At 41.9% G+C, this 19,450-nt stretch overlaps 1 protein-coding gene across 1 annotated transcript in view; it reads left to right on the forward strand.

Annotated features, from left to right (window-relative positions):
* Window positions 1-19,450, forward strand: part of LOC120054210 (pleckstrin homology domain-containing family A member 5-like) — a 102,840-nt gene that overhangs the window by 19,716 nt on the left and 63,674 nt on the right. The window contains exons 2-3 of the mRNA XM_039001670.1: window positions 16,823-16,943; window positions 17,082-17,186. Of these exons, the coding sequence (XP_038857598.1) occupies window positions 16,863-16,943; window positions 17,082-17,186 (186 nt within the window). The 5' untranslated portion in view covers window positions 16,823-16,862. The remainder of the gene's footprint in view (window positions 1-16,822; window positions 16,944-17,081; window positions 17,187-19,450) is intronic.

Genomic DNA, 19,450 nt, shown 5'->3' on the forward strand with positions numbered 1-19,450 from the left:
ACCAGGGGTGATGGTCGGATTCGCGTTTATCGTCGAAGGAATGAGTGTTACACCGAGGCCTGTACTCTGGAGCGGGATCGATTTGGAGGTGGAGGGTCCGTCATGTTCTGGGGCAGTGTGTCACAGCATCATCGGACTGAGCTTGTTGTCATTGCAGGCAATCTCAATGCTGTGCGTTACAGGGAAGGCATCCTCCTCCCTCGTGTGGTACCCTTCTTGCAGGCTCATCCTGACATGACCCTCCAGCATGACAATGCCACCAGACATACTGCTCGTTCTGTGCATGATTTCCTGCAAGACAGGAATGTCAGTGTTCTGCCATGGCCAGCAAAGTGCCCGGATCTCAATCCCATTGAGCACGTCTGGGACCTGTTGGATCGGAGGGTGAAGGCTAGGGCCATTCCCCCCAGAATTGTCTGGGAACTTGCAGGTGCCTTGGTGGAAGAGTGGGGTAACATCTCACAGCAAGAACTGGCAAATCTGGTGCAGTCCATGAGGAGGAGATGAACTGCAGTACTTAATGCAGCTGGTGGCCACACCAGATACTGACTGTTACTTTTGATTTTGACCCCCCCTTTGTTCAGGGACACATTATTCCATTTCTGTTAGTCACATGTCTGTGGAACTTGTTCAGCTTATGTCTCAGTTGTTGAATCTTGTTATGTTCATACAAATATTTACACATGTTAAAAACTTCTTAAGGCTAGGCATCCCGCTAGCTTGACAACTTCCTGTGAAACTGGAAGGCGCGCAATTCAAATAAATAATCATTACAATTATGGATATTAAACATTTAGGTACAAACAAGTGTCTTATATTGGTGAAAAGCTTAAATTATTGTTAATCTAACTGCACTGTCCGATTTACAGTAGACTTTACAGCAAAAGCGTGCCATGCGGTTGTTTGAGGAAGGCGCCCCACATTAAAATATTTTTCCACCGGCACAGGTTTAATAAATTCACAAATAGCGATGAAATATTCCCTTACTTTTTGAAAATCTTCCTCTGATTTGTCATCCAAAGGGTCCCAGCTATAACATGTATTGTCATTTTGTTAGATAAAATCCTTCTCTATTTCCCAAAAAGTCAGTTTAGTTGGCTCCATCGATTTGAGTAATCCACTCGTTCAACATGCCAAGATAGGAATCCGAAAATGTACCCTTAAACTTTGTTTCAAAAAGTCAAAATACATTTGTAATGTAATTAAACTATAATAAAATGTAATTAAACTATAATATTTAATACGGAAAGAAGTATGTTCAATAGGAAAGCGATATTAGCAGGTGCGGGTCCTCTTCATCGCGCGCGCATACACAAATGCAAGTCTGTGTCCCTGTAGTAAAACTCATATTTCTTACTCGTTTTGGAAGAAACATGCCTGAAACCTTGAACAAAGACCACCCAGTGGAAGCCATAGGAAATGCATACTGGGAGCTAGATTTAATTATTTCCCTATACGTTTCATTGGATGAGCATGGGCTCTCAAAAGAAAGAAATTCTGATTGGATTTTCTCCTACCATACCTATTGTGTTATAGTCTCCTATATTATTGTTTACATTTCTACAAACTTCAGAGTTTTTTCTGTCCAATGGTACCAATTATATGCATATCCTTGCTTCAGGGCCTGAGCAACATGCAGTTTACTTTGGGCACGTCAGTCAGGTGGATATTGAGAAAAATAGCCTGAAGAAGTTTTAATTAAGTTTGCTGAAAATAAATGCAGTTGACAGTGAGAGGACTTTTTTTTTTTGCTGAGTTGTGTATAAACCAGACTATGGCACTCCTCATGTCTCTAGTATAATTGATGATTAACAATATTTAAAGTTTAGAAATCCGAACCCATCAGGTGAATGCACTAACTGTAAGTCGCTCTGCATAAGAGCTAAATGACTAAAATGTCAAATGTAATTTAGAGCACCTTTTCTTTCCATGACATAGACTGACGGTGAATCCAGGTTAAAGCGATGATCCCTTATTGATGTCACTTTTTAAATCCACTTCAATCAGTGTAGTTGAAGGGGAGTAAATCATTTGAGACACTTGAGACATGGATTGTGTATGTGTGCCATTCAGAGGGTGAATGGGCAAGACAAAGAATTTAAGTGCCTTTGAATGGTAATGGTAGTAGGTGCCAGGCACACCGTTTTGTGTCAAGAACTGCAACGCTGCTGGGTTTTTCACACTCAACAGTTTCCCATGTGTATCAAAGGACATCCAGACAACTTGACACAACTGTGGGAAGCATTGGAGTCAACATGGGCCAGCATCCCTGTGGAACGCCTTTGACACCTTATAGTCAAGTCCATGCCCCGATGAATTGAGCCTGTTCTGAAGCCACAAGAGAGTGCAACTCAATATAATGGAGATGTTCCAATTGTTCGGTATAGTCAGTGTGTATGTGATCAGGTAGGTGTGTCTTGTCTGTTTAATTAATAAAATAACAAACTATTGATTTAATTTGGATGGTGCAGCCATGGCTGCACAGACCCGTAACATAGACCTAATTAAACTCAAAATATGCTATTCTATTCTTAGGACCTGCCTAAACAAATTAATAATGGATTTATTTTTGATGTTGTATATTCTCAATGTATATTTTAAAATAGACGCCCACCCACATCTTCACACCACTTCTACCACTCGTCCCCATAAGGGGGGTATAAAAGGCGTATAAGAATAACAAGACAAATCTCAAAGAGCATAAAATAAAAGATAAACAGCAACAGTAAACATCTTTCCACACGAAAGATGCTGCGCCCCCCCTTGGGCCAATTGTGTGACTTTGAAATTTCAGTGAATTAATTTTGTATATGCCGGATCCCTATGGCAAGACGCCTCATTCACCGAAGTTTCATCGAAATCGGGCTAGTGCTGTCGGAGATATCGTGTGTGACTTGTGTACAAACATACGTACAAACAAACTAATGGACGGAAACAGATCCAAGGTTCCCTCCCTGATTTCATTGGTGGGGACAATTAGAAACAATTTTGGAATTAGGTTGTCGATAGGCCTACAGTATATTCAAACGAATAAACAATAATATTCAAACAAAGGAATTCATACATACAGTGCATTCAAACAGTATTCAGACCCCTTGTCATTTTCCACATTTTGTTATGTTACAGCCTTATTGTACAATTGATTTTTTTTTAAAAATCAGTCTACACACAATACCCCATAATGACAAAGCGAAAACAGGTTTTTTTAGACATTTTTTCAATTTTATTTACATAAGTATTCAGATCCTCAGGTGCATCCTGTTTCCATTGATCATTGTGGTAAATTCAGTTGATTGGACATGATTTGGAAAGGCACACACCTGTCTATATAAGGTCCAACAGTTGACAGTGCATGTCAGAGCAAAAACCAAGCCTTGAGGTCGAAGAAACAGGATTGTGTCGAGGGACAGAGGGACAGATCTGGTGAAGGGTACCAATAACCCGATGGTCACTCTGACAGAGCTCCAGAGTTCCTCTGTGGAGATGGGAGAACTTCCAGAAGGACAACCATCTCTGCAGCACCAATCAGTTCTTTATGGTAGAGCGGCCAGATGGAAGCCACTCCTCAGTAAAAGGCACATGACAGCCCGCTTGGAGTTTGCCAAAAAGCACCTAAAGGACTCAGACCATGAGATACAAGATTTTCTGGCCTGATGAAACCAAGATTGAACTCTTTGGCCAGAATGCCAAGCGTCAAGTCTGTAAGAGACTTGACACTATCCCTACGGTGAAGGATGTTGGTGGCATTATCATGCTGTGGGGATGTTTTTCAGAGGCATGGACTCGGAGACTGGTAAGGATCAAGGGAAAGATGAACAGAGAAATCCTTGATGAAAACATTCTCCAGAGCGCTTGGTAACTCAGACTTGGGGCGAAGGTTCACCTTCCAAAGGACATGGACCCTAAGCACACAGCCAAGACAACACAGGACTGGCTTCGGGACAAGTCTCTGAATGTCCTTGAGTGGCCCAGCCAGAGTCCGGACTTGAACCCAATCAAATATCTCTGGAGATACCTGAAAATATCTGTGCAGCGATGCTCCCCATCCAACCTGACAGAGCTTGAGAGGATCTGCACAGAATAATGGGAGAAACTCCCCAAATACAGGTGTCTCAAGCTTGTAGTGTCATACCCAAGAAGACACAAGGCTGTAATTGCTGCCAAAGTAAGAGTAAAGGGAGTAAAGGGAGAGTAAAGGGTCTGAATACCTACAGTACCAGTCAAACGTTTGGACACCTACTCATTCCAGGGTTTTTCATTATTTCTACAATGTTCTACATTGTAGAATAATAGTGAACACATTAAAACTATGAGATAACACACATAGAATCATGTAGTAACCAAAAACGTGATAAACAAATCTAAATATTTTATATTATTCAATGCAGCCACCATTTGCCTTGATGACAGCTTTGCACACTCTTGGCATTCTCTAAACCAGCTTCATGAGGTGGTCACCGGGAATCCATTTCAATTAACAGGTGTGCCTTGTTAATAGTTAATTTGTGGAATGTCCCTCCTTAATGCATTTAAACCAATCAGTTGTGTTGTGACAAGGTATACAGCCACCCCGTTATACAGAAGATAGCCCTATTTGGTAAAAGACAAAGTTCATATTATGGCAAGAACAGCTCGAATAAGCAAAGAGAAACGACAGTCCATCATAATTTTAAGACATGAAGGTCAGTCAATAAGGAACATTTCAAGAACTTTGAAAGTTTCCTCAAGTACAGTCTCAAAAACCATAAAGCGCTATGATGAAACTGGCTCTCATGAGGACCGCCACAGGAAAGGAAGACCTAGAGTTACCTCTGCTGCAGAGGATAAGTTCATTAGAGTTACCAGCCTCAGAATTTGCAGCCCAAATAAATAAAAGTTCAAGTAACAGACACGTCTCAACATCAACTGTTCAGAGGAGACAGCGTGAATCAGGCCTTCATGGTCGAATTGCTGCAAAAAAGCACTACTAAAGGACACCAATAAGAAGAAGAGACTTGCTTGGGCCAAGATACACGAGCAATGGACATTAGACCGGTGGAAATCGGTCATTTGGTCGGAGGAATCCAAATTTGTGATTTTTGTTCCAACCATCGTGTCTTTGTGAGATGCAGAGTAGGCGAACAGATCTCTGCATGTGTGGTTCCCACCGTGAAGCATGGAGGAGGGGGTGTGATGGTGTGGGGGTGCTTTGCTTGTGACACTGTCAGTGATTTATTTAGAATTCAAGGCACACTTAACCAGCATGGCTACCACAGCATTCTGCAGTGATACGCCATCCCGTCTGGTTTGCGCTTAGTGGGACATACATTTGTTTTTCAACAGGACAATGACCCAATACACTCCAGGCTGTGTAAGGGCTATTTGACGAAGAATGAGAGTGATTGAGTTCTGTATTAGATGCCCTGGCCTCCACAACCACCAGACCAAGACCCAATTGAGATGTTTTGGGATGAGTTGGACCGCAGAGTGAAAAGCAGCCTGGAAGTGCTCAGCATATGTGGGAACTCCTTCAAGACGGTTGGAAAAGCATTCCAGGTGAAGCTGGTTGAGAGAATGCCAAGCGTGTGCAAAGCATCCATCAAGGCAAAGGGTGGCTACTTTGAAGAGTCTAAAATCTAAAATATATTTTGATTTGTTTAAAACGGTTTTGGTTACTACGTGATTCCATGTGCGTTATTTCATAGTTTTTATGTATTCACTATTATTCTACAATGTAGAAGATAGTAAAAATAAAGAATATCCCTTGAATGAGTAGGTGTGTCCAAACTTTTGACTGGTACTCTATGTAAATGTGATATTTCAGTTTTTTATATTTAATACATTTGCAAACCTGTTTTTGCTTTGTCATTATTGGGTATTGTGTGCAGATTGACGAGGGGAAAAAAACTATTTAATCAATTTTATAATAAAGCTGTAATGTAACAAAATGTGGAAAAATACAAGGGGTCTGAATACTTTTAGAATGCGCTGTATTATTAATAATTCTTACACACTACCGTTCAAAAGTTTGGGGTCACCTAGAAATGTCCTTGTTTTCCATGAAAACATACATGAAATTAGTTGCAAAATGAATAGGAAATATAGTCAAGACGTTGACAAGGTTATAAATAAGGATTTTTAATTGGAATAATAAATGTGTACTTCAAACTTTGCTTTCGTCATTTGCAGCAGTTGCAGCCTTGCAGACATTTGGCATTCTAGTTGTCAATTTGTTGAGGTAATCTAAAGAGATTTCACCCCATGCTTCATGAAGCACCTCCCACAAGTTGGATTGGCTTGATGGGCACTTCTCACTTACCATACGGTCAAGATGCTCCCACAACAGTTCAATAGGGTTGAGATCCGGTGACTGTGCTGGCCACTTCATTATAGACAGAATACGAGCTGACTGCTTCTTCCCTAAATAGTTCTTGCATAGTTTGGAGCTGTCATTGTCCTGTTTTAGGAGGAAATTGGCTCAAATTAAGCGCCGTCCACAGGGTATGGCATGGCGTTGCAAAATGGAGTTGCCTTCCTTCTTCAAGATCCCTTTTAGCCTGTTCAAATCTCCAACTTCACCACCACAAAAGTACCTCCAGACCATCACATAATTTGTATTTATTTAACTAGGCATGTCAGTTAAGAACAAATTCTTATTTTCAATGATGGCTTAGGAAGAGTGGGTTAACTGGGGCAGAATGACAGATTTTTACCTTGTCAGCTCAGGGATTCGATCTTGCAACTTTTCGGTTACTAGTCCAACGCTCTAACCACTAGGCTACCTGCCACCCCACCATGCTTGACAGATGGCGTCAAGCACTCCTCCTGCATCTTTTCATTTTTTCTGTGTCTCACGAATGTTCTTCTTTGTGATCCGAACACCTCAAACTTATATTCGTCTGCCAATATCACTTTTTTCCAATCTTCCTCTGTCCAGTGTCTGTGTTCTTTTGGCCATCTTAATCTTATCTTTTTATTGGCCAGTCTGAGATATGGCTTTTTCTTTGCAACTCTGCCTAAAAGGCTAGCATCCCGGAGTCGCTTTTTCACTGTTGACGTTGAGACTGGTGTTTTGCTGGTACTATTTAATGAAGCTGTCAGTTGAGGACTTGTGAAGCGTCTGTTTCTCAATCTAGACACTCTAATGTTCTTGTCCTCTTGCTCAGTTGTGCACCGGGGCCTCCCACTCCTCTTTCTATTCTGGTTAGAGCCAGTTTGTGCTGTTCTGTGAAGGGAGTAGTACACAGCTTTGTACGAGATCTTCAGTTTTTTTGCAATTTCTCGCATGGAATAGCCTTCATTTCTCAGAACAATAATAGATTGACGAGTTTCAGAAGAGAGTGCTTTGTTTCTGCCCATTTTGAGCCTGTAATCGAACCCACAAAGTCTCATGCTCCAGATACTCAACTAGTCCAAAGAAGGCCAGTTATATTGCTTCTTTAATCAGTACAGCAGTTTTCAGCTGCGCTAATATAATTGCAAAAGGGTTTTCTAGTTATCAATTAGCCTTTTAAAATGATAAACTTGGATTAGCTAACACAACGTGCCATTGGAACACAGGAGTGATGGCTGCTGATAATAGGCCTCTGTACGCCTATTTAGATATTCCATAAAAAATCTGCTGTTTCTAGTTACAAAGTCATTTTCAACATTAACAATGTCTACACTGTATTTCTGATCAATTTGATGTTATTTTAATGGACAAAAAATTTGCTTTTCTTTCAAAAACAAGAACATTTCTAAGTGACCACAAACTTTTGAATGGTAGGTTATAGATAGTATTATTTTTGCATTTGCCTGTCTGCATTATTTGAAAAATTCTGCAAATATTGAAGCATTGTAACAAATAACGAGAATATTGATAGTCCAACATAGTAGCCAATGAGAGGGGGCGGCTTTCGCAAATTTTATAGTTAAACAAACAGCCCTACATCCACACTATAGCTAGCCTAAATAACTTAGCAATATTTAATGCCATATTGCCATCGAGACTGATCTGTTACAATATCACATTTTAATTCAGGAAAATGGATAAGCAAGATGATATAGATAGGGATTAGCCATGCAGGCAGGGAATGATGAAGATGTAGGCCTACAGCAAGAAGTTAAAAAAAGTTAGCCCAACTAAGTATTCATTAATGATTTGCATTATCTCAATTATCATTCTGTCACTGCATGACAATACACCTGTTAGCCTATGGCCTACAATTGTTATTGTCTTTAAAGCCAAAATAGATGTTGAAATGCTCTAAATGGCAAGTTGTTCAATTGTGTTTGTTTTCATAGCTACCTATGAAACTAAAAATTGCACTAGCCCACTGGACCAATGAATGAAAATATAAATTGCAGCTATCACAACCTATATTTTTATAGAAATGAAATAGCTTTCGTTTTTGAATAGTGTCCGAAAAGGAGGGATCACCCGCCTCCGAATTCCCAATTCAATTAACCTCTGGCAGTCAGATTACAACAAGGCTTAAAAGGCAGAGTTAAAATGCCCACATCAAATTCAAAGCAATCGCCGCACTGCCTAAACGGCTGACTGGCAAAGCAAACTGGCACTCTCTGCTTTCTTAAAGTGAGAGAAAAGGTGTGCGGGCTGGCAGCTGCTCTCCAAGCGATGCTCTGCATGGCCCTAAAGCCAGCCAATCAATACGCTAAACCGCTTTTACAATTTTATCGGGATTGGAATGACTTTAGTTTACATTACATTTTCGGTCTTGAGGTAGAACTGACGCCCCTGACTATAATCCAATGAGAGGTGAAGTAATTTACTATATTGCTGAAAACTATTTAATCATTTTTTAGGGCACTGGCTCCCTTCAGAGCTCACTTTACCTGCCAACCCCAGCTATTCCCGCCCCCCTGATAGATAGCCCTCCTAGAACATGTTCACTTTTACAACTGCCACAAGTAGCAGAGGAGGATGATACGTACTGTGCTGTTTACTACCAGAGACTCACACTTCTGTGCTATCTTAAAACCTGATCTGGCAGAAGGTGTCTTACACAAGTCTCTTTCACTTCCTTCAGAATTCTGGCCATTATTTTTTGTTGCAACTGTTCAAACTAGTTGTTTGTCTTTTGAGTTCAAGTTCAATCAATGCCATAACAAATAGCATCTCCCCCTCTCCTACTTCTTCCTTGAAAACAATAAAAATCACTCTGTAAGTATGGAATTGCTAGGGCCATAGCCCAATTTTCAGTGTGATATAACTACAATCTCTCAATCATACACCATAAGTGAAAAACAACAATTAAAGGCACTTCCATTTGTTATGATGAGCGAAGGGGGGGAACCCAAGAGCGGACTCAGAAGAGGAAGCCGGGATGAATGCACAAAAAGGTTTATTGATCACAGAGAAATGGGGAGTGCAGAACCGGGATAGCTCAGATGAGTTGCAAAAACCAGGAGTGTAGAGTGAGGTTGGAGTTGGCTGAGTAGAACAGGGGAACAGGTCCTGAGGGGAATCCAAGGTAATAGTGGTGAGTGATATCCAGAGCAAGGTGGTTGGTGGTGAGATGTGGAACAGGAGACAGGAGCCAGAGAGGTAATGAGCAGAGATTACGATCTGGCAGCGTGGAGGTGGCAAGAAAGAGTATATGTAGAGGTCTTGATTTTTTGGACGATTTGCAGCTGGTAGGGATCTGCTCTGAGTCCAGCACACCTGTCTCCAACCACACACACAGAGCGAGAGTGAGAGAGAGAGAGTATACAGGGGGAGTACTGCAAGTTAGGACGACACCGGATGGGCGTAGTGGAAGCAGATGTGACACCATTATGTGGTCTTGTGGTTTCTACGCATATTTAGTTATGAAATTGTAAGTCCAACTGTCGCTTGTGTTTTTTTCTCTCTATGGCCTTATTTGAGTTCATCCAGTTTAGCTGGAATTAGCAGTTTAGCAAAGAGCTGGAATAAGTTAACATTTTCAAGTTTATTTGTGTAATTAACACTATACATTGCAAAGTCTTAATCACCTGAGCTCTCATAATAAAAACACAATATAAAACGCCAAAATATACAAAAAAGCAACAATGAAATGGTCAAATCTGATAATACATAAAGTAGTACAGTAAAAGACAAAGGCCTAGTGTGACAAGTTATCTGTTCTGCCAGGATTGACCCACTGTACCCTGCACCCACATTCTACTCCTCACGGAGTGAAAAATGCAACCAAACTTTATGAGATGGTTTCTTTGACACAGATGAAGTCTAGTCATGGACTAAAAAGTATTAAACAACGGAGATGTGTTGCATAAGGCTGGTTTATGCATAATCAAGCCAAAATCTCATCGGCTGGCTATTATTGGAGAAAAAATAATAATAGGAGTAAATCTTTCACTCGGGACCAGTAGAGAAAAGGCTGAGGAAGATTATTTCCGCTCTCCTCCAACCCCCTGGATAAAGACCTTTCTGAAAATCACTGTTTAATCCGGCGCTCAGGAGGAAAATGGGCAGAAAAAAGATTACCTCATCTTAGTTTGGATCTTGGAAATGTCACATTGTAAGATTGGGAGGCTTGGGAAACCCAGGCAATGAAGTTGGGATTACACCCTGATTCTATTTTTATAAGACTCTAGGATCTCCTCACACTTCATTTGAAATTAAACTCACTTAAAGTATTGCTTTTGGAAAAAGTTTCTTTAGACGAGACATAAATGCACAAATATATTAGAGTAAATCATTATATACAGTAATATTTGTATTGTATTATAAATGGGTTTATAGTACAATAATTTAAATACATGCTCCGGAACTTTGGCGACTACGAAATATTTTATAAACCTCCCGCTTTGGGCTGGATATGTCATTGTGTAGTTCATACATGCATAATCTATGAGCAGAATTACTTTCTTACCTCAGTTAGCCACAACGTCCCTAGTTTTGAAGTCTGTTCCCACCATGTTTCCACCCATCCAGGACATCTATACTGAACAAAAATATACAGGGAATGATTTCAACAATTTTACTGAGTTACAGTTCATATAAGGAGATCAGTCAATTTAAATAAATTCATTAGGCCCTAATCTATGAATTTCACAAGACTGGGCAGGGGCGCAGCCATGGGTGGGCCTGGGAGGGGCATAGGCCCACCCACTTCGGACCCAGGCCCACCCACTGGGGAGCCAGGCCTAACCAATCAGAATGAGTTTTCCCCACGATCCCGCAGGTAAAGAAGCTAGATGTGGAGGTCCTGGGATGGCGTGGCTAAACGTGGTCTCCGGTTGTGAGGCCAGTTGAACGTACTGCCTAATACTCTTACAATTCCAAGGCTCTGTATGGGCTTTGTTTATTCAAATTGATCCCTGTGGCTGTTTCATCAGACTTATACAATGCATTTGGAAAGAATTCAGACCCATGAACTTTTTCTAAAATGGATTAAATACATGTTTTTTCCTCATCAATCTACACACAATACCCCATAATGACAAAGCGAAAACAGTTATTCAAGAATTTTTGGGGCAAATGTATTAAAATAAAAAAACAGATACCTCATTTACATACGTTTTCAGACCCTTTGATATGAGACTTGGAATTGAGCTCAGGTGCATCCTGTATGCATTGATCATCCTTGAGATGTTTCTACAACTTGATTGGAGTCCACCTGTGGTAAATTAAATTGATTGGACATGATTTGGATAGGCACACACCTGTCTATATAAGGTTCCACAGTTGATAGTCCATGTCAGAGCAAAAAGAAAGCCATGAGGTTGAATGAATTGTTGGTTGAGCTCTGATACAGGATTGTGTCGAGGCACAGATCTGGGGAAGGGTACCAAGACATTTCTGCAGCATTGAAAGTCCCCAAGAACACAGTGGCCTCCATCATTCTTAAATGGAAGAAGTTTGGAACCACCAACACTCTTCCCAGAGCTGGCTGCCTGGCCAAACTGAACAATCGGGGGAGAAGGGTCTTGGTGAGGGTGGTGATGTTGTCAGGAGTTGTGCACATGAGTCATGCATCAAACAATAGGCGTAGGGCCTAACTAAGCATACAGCATCGATTTAAAGACATGTTTGGGAGCTGTTAATTTCCCTACTGACATGCAGTCTCTATACTAGGCAATCTCTTATAGGTCTAATGGTAACACCATTACATGTTAGTTGAGTGTAACATGCTGGAAAGATGCAATTCTGATGCTGTTCAACACAATGTGGACATGACTTGTTTATTTTCTCACTCTTTTGCAATATGAAATAAAATGTGTCCCCTTCTCTTTTGTAGCTTTAATTATGTAAAAGTGATTTTTCCCAACATCTTACAGGCCTGGGCAATTCCAGTCCTCGGGGGCCTGATTTGTGTCACACTTTTCCCCCATCACAGCTGATTTAAACTAATTGCATTCCAAACTGAAGGTCATGATAATTTGATTATTGGAGTCAGGTGTGTTAGCTGGGGCTGTGGCAAAAGTGTGACACCAATCAAGCCCCTGAGGACTGGAGTTGCCCAGGCCTGCGGGTACAGTAAAATACTGCTAGATTCGAATGGATGCCTTTGTGTTAGTGTCTATTCTGTGTAAAGCATTTGCACCTACATCCATCTGTTGTTCTACACTAAAAGCAAACCCTTGGTGTTTTACCGGATGTTGTATTCTGTATTTATATTGCAAAGTCCTGCTAGTTCTGTATGGTGTTTGTTCTTGTCTGAACCATGTTCAACCAAATCATCAAATTAAACAACTAACTGATAGAACATCTGCATAATAATGTCCTGGTTACAGTCCTGGTTCTGTCATCTGCCTTGTGAACAACAAGTACACTCTTTTATTAGATTTTTTTTTTGACCCCTTTATCTCCCCAATTTCGTGGTGTCCACTTGGTAGTTACAGTCTTGTCCCATCGGTGCAAGCCGCACTGCTTCTTGACACAATGTCCGCTTAACCCGGAAGCCAGCCGCACCAATGTGTCGGAGGAAACACCGTACACCTGGTGACCGTGTCAGCGTGCATTGCGCCCAGCCCGCCACAGGAGTCGCCAAATGTGCGCTGCCCCATGGGTCTCCCGGTTGTCGGCAGGCTGTGACAGAGAATGGACTCGAACCAGGATCGCTAGTGGCACAGCTAGCACTGCGATGCGCCGCTCGGGAGGCCCCCAACAAGTACACTCTTGCACTTTCTGTTGTGATCTAACTTTATGAATACGGGCCCTTGTCTAGTTGCCATTTTGTCATGAAATGATGAGCTTGAAGAAGGGTCAGGTTCACCACAAAGCATGTCTCCTAAACGAAGCAGCCCTCAGTCTCCCCCTTTTCATTAGAAATGCTGTCATGGTCATTTTAAACTGCATTCTCAGACAGTGTGTCCCCAATGTGCTTTTCTGGCGGGGTAATCCCTCCATACCCACAAGAGCACTCACATGCGCACGCACACGGCACCAAGGGGCCAAGCATGGGGGGCTATCTGCACATCTGAGATTTTCTTTTTGTGCACAAATTAATACAGGGGCTTTGTTGGCGCTGCCTGGAGTATTTTGTGTGAGCATACACATCATCCTCCCTCTACATGAGGGCAGCGCAGGGTAACACTTGGTCCAATGTAACTGAGTACAGCCCTGACATTAAAACTAGTACACCAACTGGCTGTAGCATGGCTCTTAAACTACTGGAGTGACAGCGTTTGTGATTAAAAGTGAAAATGTCAGGTGTCCTGCTGCTATGCTCCTCTATGCTCTATGCGGTATATTTGAGTCTCTGAGACACAGTTGCTGTGACAAAGTAAATCGTTGTGACTTACAGTACAGCAGGGAATTCCGCTCATTTCTCGTGTAGCAGACTGCCACAACTAGAGGAGTGTGGGTTGTCGTCTTATTTACTACCAAATGTATTTTAAGACTAATGCTGTGATGAGTTGTGCCAACTCACAAAATAAAGAATTATTGGAGAAGGAGACCAAGGAGACCCGAAACAAAAACAAAGAGGGGAAGAATGGAAGAATTGTGAAGTTAACCATGTGGGGTGTACTTGTTGACATTCTGAGTAAGCCAGTCAGCTATGCACCAAGCCACACAAGAAAGCAATATTGGAGAAGACAGAAATACTAAACCAGAACAAGGGAAGAATTGTAAAGTTAGCTATGTGGGGTGTACTTGTTGACATCCGGAATAATAATCTAACTATGCCAGACAGAGTAGAACAGTGTTGTGACAGAGGAGTGATACACCAACCCACACAGTGAAGTGTTGACGGAAAGAGGCCACAAACAGAGCTAGGGAAACCATGTGAAGCCATGTGCGGTGTACTTGCTGACAACCACAGCAGAGCAGCAGAGGAAGCAATATTGGAGAAGACCAAAATAAGACTTGGAAGAATTGTGAAGTTAGCCATGTGGGGTTCCTTGTTGACAACCACAGCAGAACTTCGTGCCGGAGGAGAGATGGAAGGAATTGGTGGTCTCCCCTGTGTGTGGGCATTGTAGCACTGGGGCATAAAGCGCCACTCAAATTTACCCAGAAGCTGTATGAAGTGCCGAAAGCCCAAAACGTGTTGATTTCAACAATAAATACTCATTTTTTAAGACATTTCCCCATGTCCAACCAAGAGTTGCTGTATTTTTCATCATGATAATGAAAAATCACTCACCATGAAGAACCTCTGTCCTGTCCTCAAAAAGCACAGTCAGCCTCAGCTAGGCTAATCCTCTTTACCCATGTTTAATCATTAACACAGCCCAAGCACTGCTTACCCCCTGCCTAACATGGTCCCACCACATTATCAACAACCCAGCTCTGTACCCCACCAGCCTGACAAACAGCCATCTCTATAGAAATCATCATGGTCCCCCTTTGTGAGCACAAATTCATTTTTTAAAGATTGAAGCTGTAATAGCTTCTCCATTTCGTTAAGAGAATTTTAACTTAAGCAAACTGTTTTCCACTCTGCAATGTGACTTGAAATTATGCTTTCACCACATACACTGAGTGTACAAAACATTAGGAACACCTTCCTAATATTGAGTTGCACCCCCTTTTGCACTCAGAATAGCCTCAATGTGTCGGTATATGGACTCTGCAAGGTATTGAAAGCAGTATCCAAAGGAATACTGACCCATGTTGACACCAATGGCTGGATATCTTTTGGGTGGTGGACCATTTATGATTACACACGGGAAACTGTTTATTTTATGAATGTGAAATGTCTGAATAATAGTAGAGAAATATATTTTTCAGCTTTTATTTCTTTCATCACATACCCCGTTGGTCAGAAGTTTACATACACTCAATTAGTATTTGGTAGCATTGCCTAAGACCGGGAATTCTTACTAGGATTAAATGTCAGGAATTGTGAAAAACTGAGTTTAAATGTATTTCGCTAAGGCGCACGTACATTTCTGACTTCAACTGTTAATGCAACCGGTATCTTAGTGGAAGACACACAAAGGATGCCGTTTCAACTTTGTTACACTGTCAGTAATTACACTGCTATTTTATTAATAGCATAAATGAGAAGTATAGTAAACTAACAAATTAAAATGGCAGATACTGCTCTTTGCTTTGGTATTACCCTGCAATGTAGAAACATATCATGGCAAGGAAGAAGGCAGTAACTGCCATTTTTAAGGGTCAAAGGTCATGTCAGATGTCAGGGTCAACGTAAATAAAACATTTACTCATAGTAATGCAACAGAACACTACATCTCCAATGATCTCCCTAGAATTAATTTGGCTGGACAATTAAAAAACTTTCAAGACATTTTTCTCAGTTCCACGCTATGAGCAGTTACTGCCTTTTTTCTTGGGAGGGCAGTATTCAGCACAAGTAGATCTGGGGCTAGGCTACTGCAGTATGACCCTCCCAGTATTGTATGTTGGTGTAAACCTCCTGTTGCTCACCCCTCTCCTCTGTGTTTACCAACCTACCTGTTGTCCTATCTACACCTGTTCTGTTGAGCAAAAGCATGCAGACTTACTACTCAAATCTGAGTTTGATATTAAAGGGTCACTGAATGGTCATTAATGGATAAACGGAGGGATGTATTGGTGGATTGAGGGAGGGAACAAAGGGTGGATGAGTTGAGGGAGGGAGGAGTGGATGTATTGGGTGGTAGTATATGTGCGGGTATGGGTTAGGCTACTGTATGGCTGAATTGAGTTAGAATGAGGAGGTGTTGTTGACTGCCCCACAGTGCAGCTGTAACCAGGGTTTCTGACTGTCCTTGTTCACTGACCTGAAACCCAATATATCCAAGAGATTCATTGTTGTTTTTTTACTGCAGTATTTTTGTTCAATTCTCTTTTTATAGTGTCATTCCTTGTAGACCACAACATTGTACCATAGCTACAGATTGTAGGCTAAGACAGAACATCTCTATGGGACAAAACACTTGCTGTTATTTCACTGCAAGGAGTCCCATCAACCCTAAGGGTATATATTAAAATGGACGTTTAACCTTTTTTTCTTTAAACTTTACTTTTAAAACTTTCCAGCCTTTCAGCAAGACACACTTTTTTATCAGTCAAATTGACCTCACTTAACACATCTACACTGCTCAGGGAGTCAGTCAACAGCAGTTGAAAGCCTCAGCCCTCAGCTATAATAAGCTCAACATGGCCCCTCTGAATCAAGCCAATTACTCTGTCCATGTCACTGCACATACATTTCCTGTCTTGTCTTGTCTTGTCTCTCTAACAACTTTAAATGGGCTGTAGAAGTCTGGCTGACAAATTGAGCTCCAACAGTTTATGCAGCAGTGATGTAGGCCAAGAATGAGTGACTCTGAGAGGCTTCGAGAAAGTTTTGCTCAGAAGTATCTCATGTAGATCAAACATGCCTCTAATATGTAGAATACGGAATTATGTGAGCTCATCTGTGATAATTTCCTACCACTTTTATTTCCTGTTGTGTAGGTCCAGCCCCAAAGCGCCAGCGAATGAGAAGGAGTGCCCAATGAGCACCATGAGTAGTGAGGCCTCCAACTACACAGGCGGCTCAGACTACGCTACTCACCCCAGTAGCCCCGTAGCAAGAGTGAGTTATAGTGATTACTCACACACAAGCATGCTCACGCACACTCACACAAACACACACATGAAGGGACAAACTATAATGATCTAGATTCTAGAGTAACTTAACATCAATGTGAGTGTATAATTTACTCATTTTCAGCCCTCAAGATCCTCAAAAAAAATTCACAACTTTGGGAAGAGATCTAACTCGATAAGAAGGAACCCCAATGCGGCGGAAATCAAGAGTAACTGGCTTTACAAACAGGTGAGTGTGTGTGTTGATGGCTTTGTATAGCAGTATACAGTAGTCACTACAGTGAATCAATCTATGAGTCAGGGAGACAAAGGGTGTTTCTCAAAATGCATACTACCATGCTCCGATCATGCAAATTGGAGAACGGGAGGATCTGAGTATCAAAGTATGATTCCAAATTAAAGTATGCGAAACGGAGCATGCAAGGCATACATTTTTTTTCTTGAAATCAATGGCGGCCATTATTTGAGCTGAAGAGAGAGAAAATACATTCCGACTTTGGAATTAAATGTTGCCTATTCACATCTCATATGTTGCCTGACTACAATATTTTATCTTGATACGTTAATAAATACATGCTGTGCTAATTTTAGCATGTTTACCTTAAATCACAAGCCCATAATAAGTCAATAGGGCTAACTGGCTAGCTACTACTGTTAGCTAGCCTGATAGCCACGAATAATCTATCTTGCATAATCTGGTCATTTTTGCCTGTTTAACTAGCTGGCTAGCTAGATTATTACGATTCAGATATTTATCTGATAATTATAAAGTAAAACTTTTGCTTTGTGTATATCTTGTTTTGTCTATTGTTGCCATTGTCCTGGCTGGAAGAAGGATAAGTGAATAGGGAGGTGAAGTGTAAGGTAATACAGTAGTGCAAGTGCTTCTCTAATGCTTTATGCATTCTTCACACTCTCGTCCTCACAAGAACATGCTCAGGAGAACGTCGTCGGAGAATGCACTCGGAGCATGAGAGTGTGGAGCACGGTAGTATGCATATTGAGAAACACTCAGAGTCTTGACATGTACTTTTTGAAATTACGTAATTGTTGTTTTTGATTATTGGGAAAGCTGGTATAACTGACCTCAACCTACACTATATATACACAAAAGTATGTGGACACGTCTTCAAATTAGTGGATTCGGCTATTTCAGCCACACCTATTCCTGGCAGGTGTATAAAATCGAGCACACAACCATGCAATCTCCACAAACAAACATTGGCAGTAGAATGGCCTAACTGAAGAGCTCAGTGACTTTCAACGTTGCACCATCATAGGATGCCACCTTTCCAACAAGTCAGTTCGTAAAATTTCTGCCCTGCTAGAGCTGCCCCTGTCAACTGTAAGTGCTGTTATTGTGAAGTGAAAATGTCTAGGAGCAACAATGGCTTAGCCGCGAAGTGATAGGCCACACAAGCTCACAGAACGGGACCGCCGAGTGCTGAAGTGCGTAGGGTGTAAAAATCGTCTGTCCTCGGTTGCAACACTCACTACCATGTTCCAAACTGCCTCTGGAAGCAATGGGTTTCTATGGCCCAGCAACCGCACACAAGCCTAAGATCACCATGCCCAATTCCAAGTGTCAGCTGGAGTGGTGTAAAGCTCGCTGCCATAAGACACTGGAGCAGTGGAAACGCATTTTATGGAGTGATCGTCCGCAGTCCAACGGACGAATCTGGGTTTAGCGGATTCCAGGTGAACGCTACCTGCCCCAAAGCATAGTGCCAACTGTAAAGTTTGGTGGAGGAGGAATAATGGTCTGTGGACGGTTTTTGTTTTTTTTACCCCATTTTCTCCATAGTTTCGTGATATCGAATTGGTAGTTAGTCTTGTCCCATCGCTGAAATTCCCGTACGGACTCATGAGAGGCGAAGGTCGAGACCCATGCTTCCTCCAAAACACGACCCTGCCAAGCCGCACTGCTTCTTTACACACTGCTCGCTTAACCCGGAAGCCAGTCACACCAACGTGTTGGAGGAAACACCGTACAACTGGCGACCGTGTCAGCGTGCATGCTCCCGGCCCGCCACAGGAGTCGCTAGAGCGCGATGGGACAAGGACATACCGGCCGGCCAAAACCTCCTCTAACCGCTGGGCCAATTGTGTGTCTCGTCATGTGTCTCCCGGTCGTGACTGGCTGCAACACAGCCCAGCATCGAACCCAGATCTGTAGTGACACCTCAAGCAGTGCAGTGCCTTAGACCGCTGCTCCACTCGGGAGGACCTATGAAGGGAAATCTTAATGCTACAACATACAATGACATTCTAGACGATTCTGTACTTCCAACTTTGTGGCAACAGTTTGGGGAAGGCCCTTTACAGTTTCAGCATGACAATGCCCCCATGCACAAAGCGAGGTCCATACAGAAATGGTTTGTCGAGATCGGTATGGAAGAACTTGACTGGCCTGCACAGAACCCTGACCTCCACCCCATCGAATATCTTTGGTATGAATTGGAACGCTGACTGCGAGCTAGGCCTAATCGCACA

The sequence above is a fragment of the Salvelinus namaycush genome, chromosome 9 (assembly GCF_016432855.1).
Source record: "Salvelinus namaycush isolate Seneca chromosome 9, SaNama_1.0, whole genome shotgun sequence".
Classification (NCBI taxonomy): domain Eukaryota; kingdom Metazoa; phylum Chordata; class Actinopteri; order Salmoniformes; family Salmonidae; genus Salvelinus; species Salvelinus namaycush.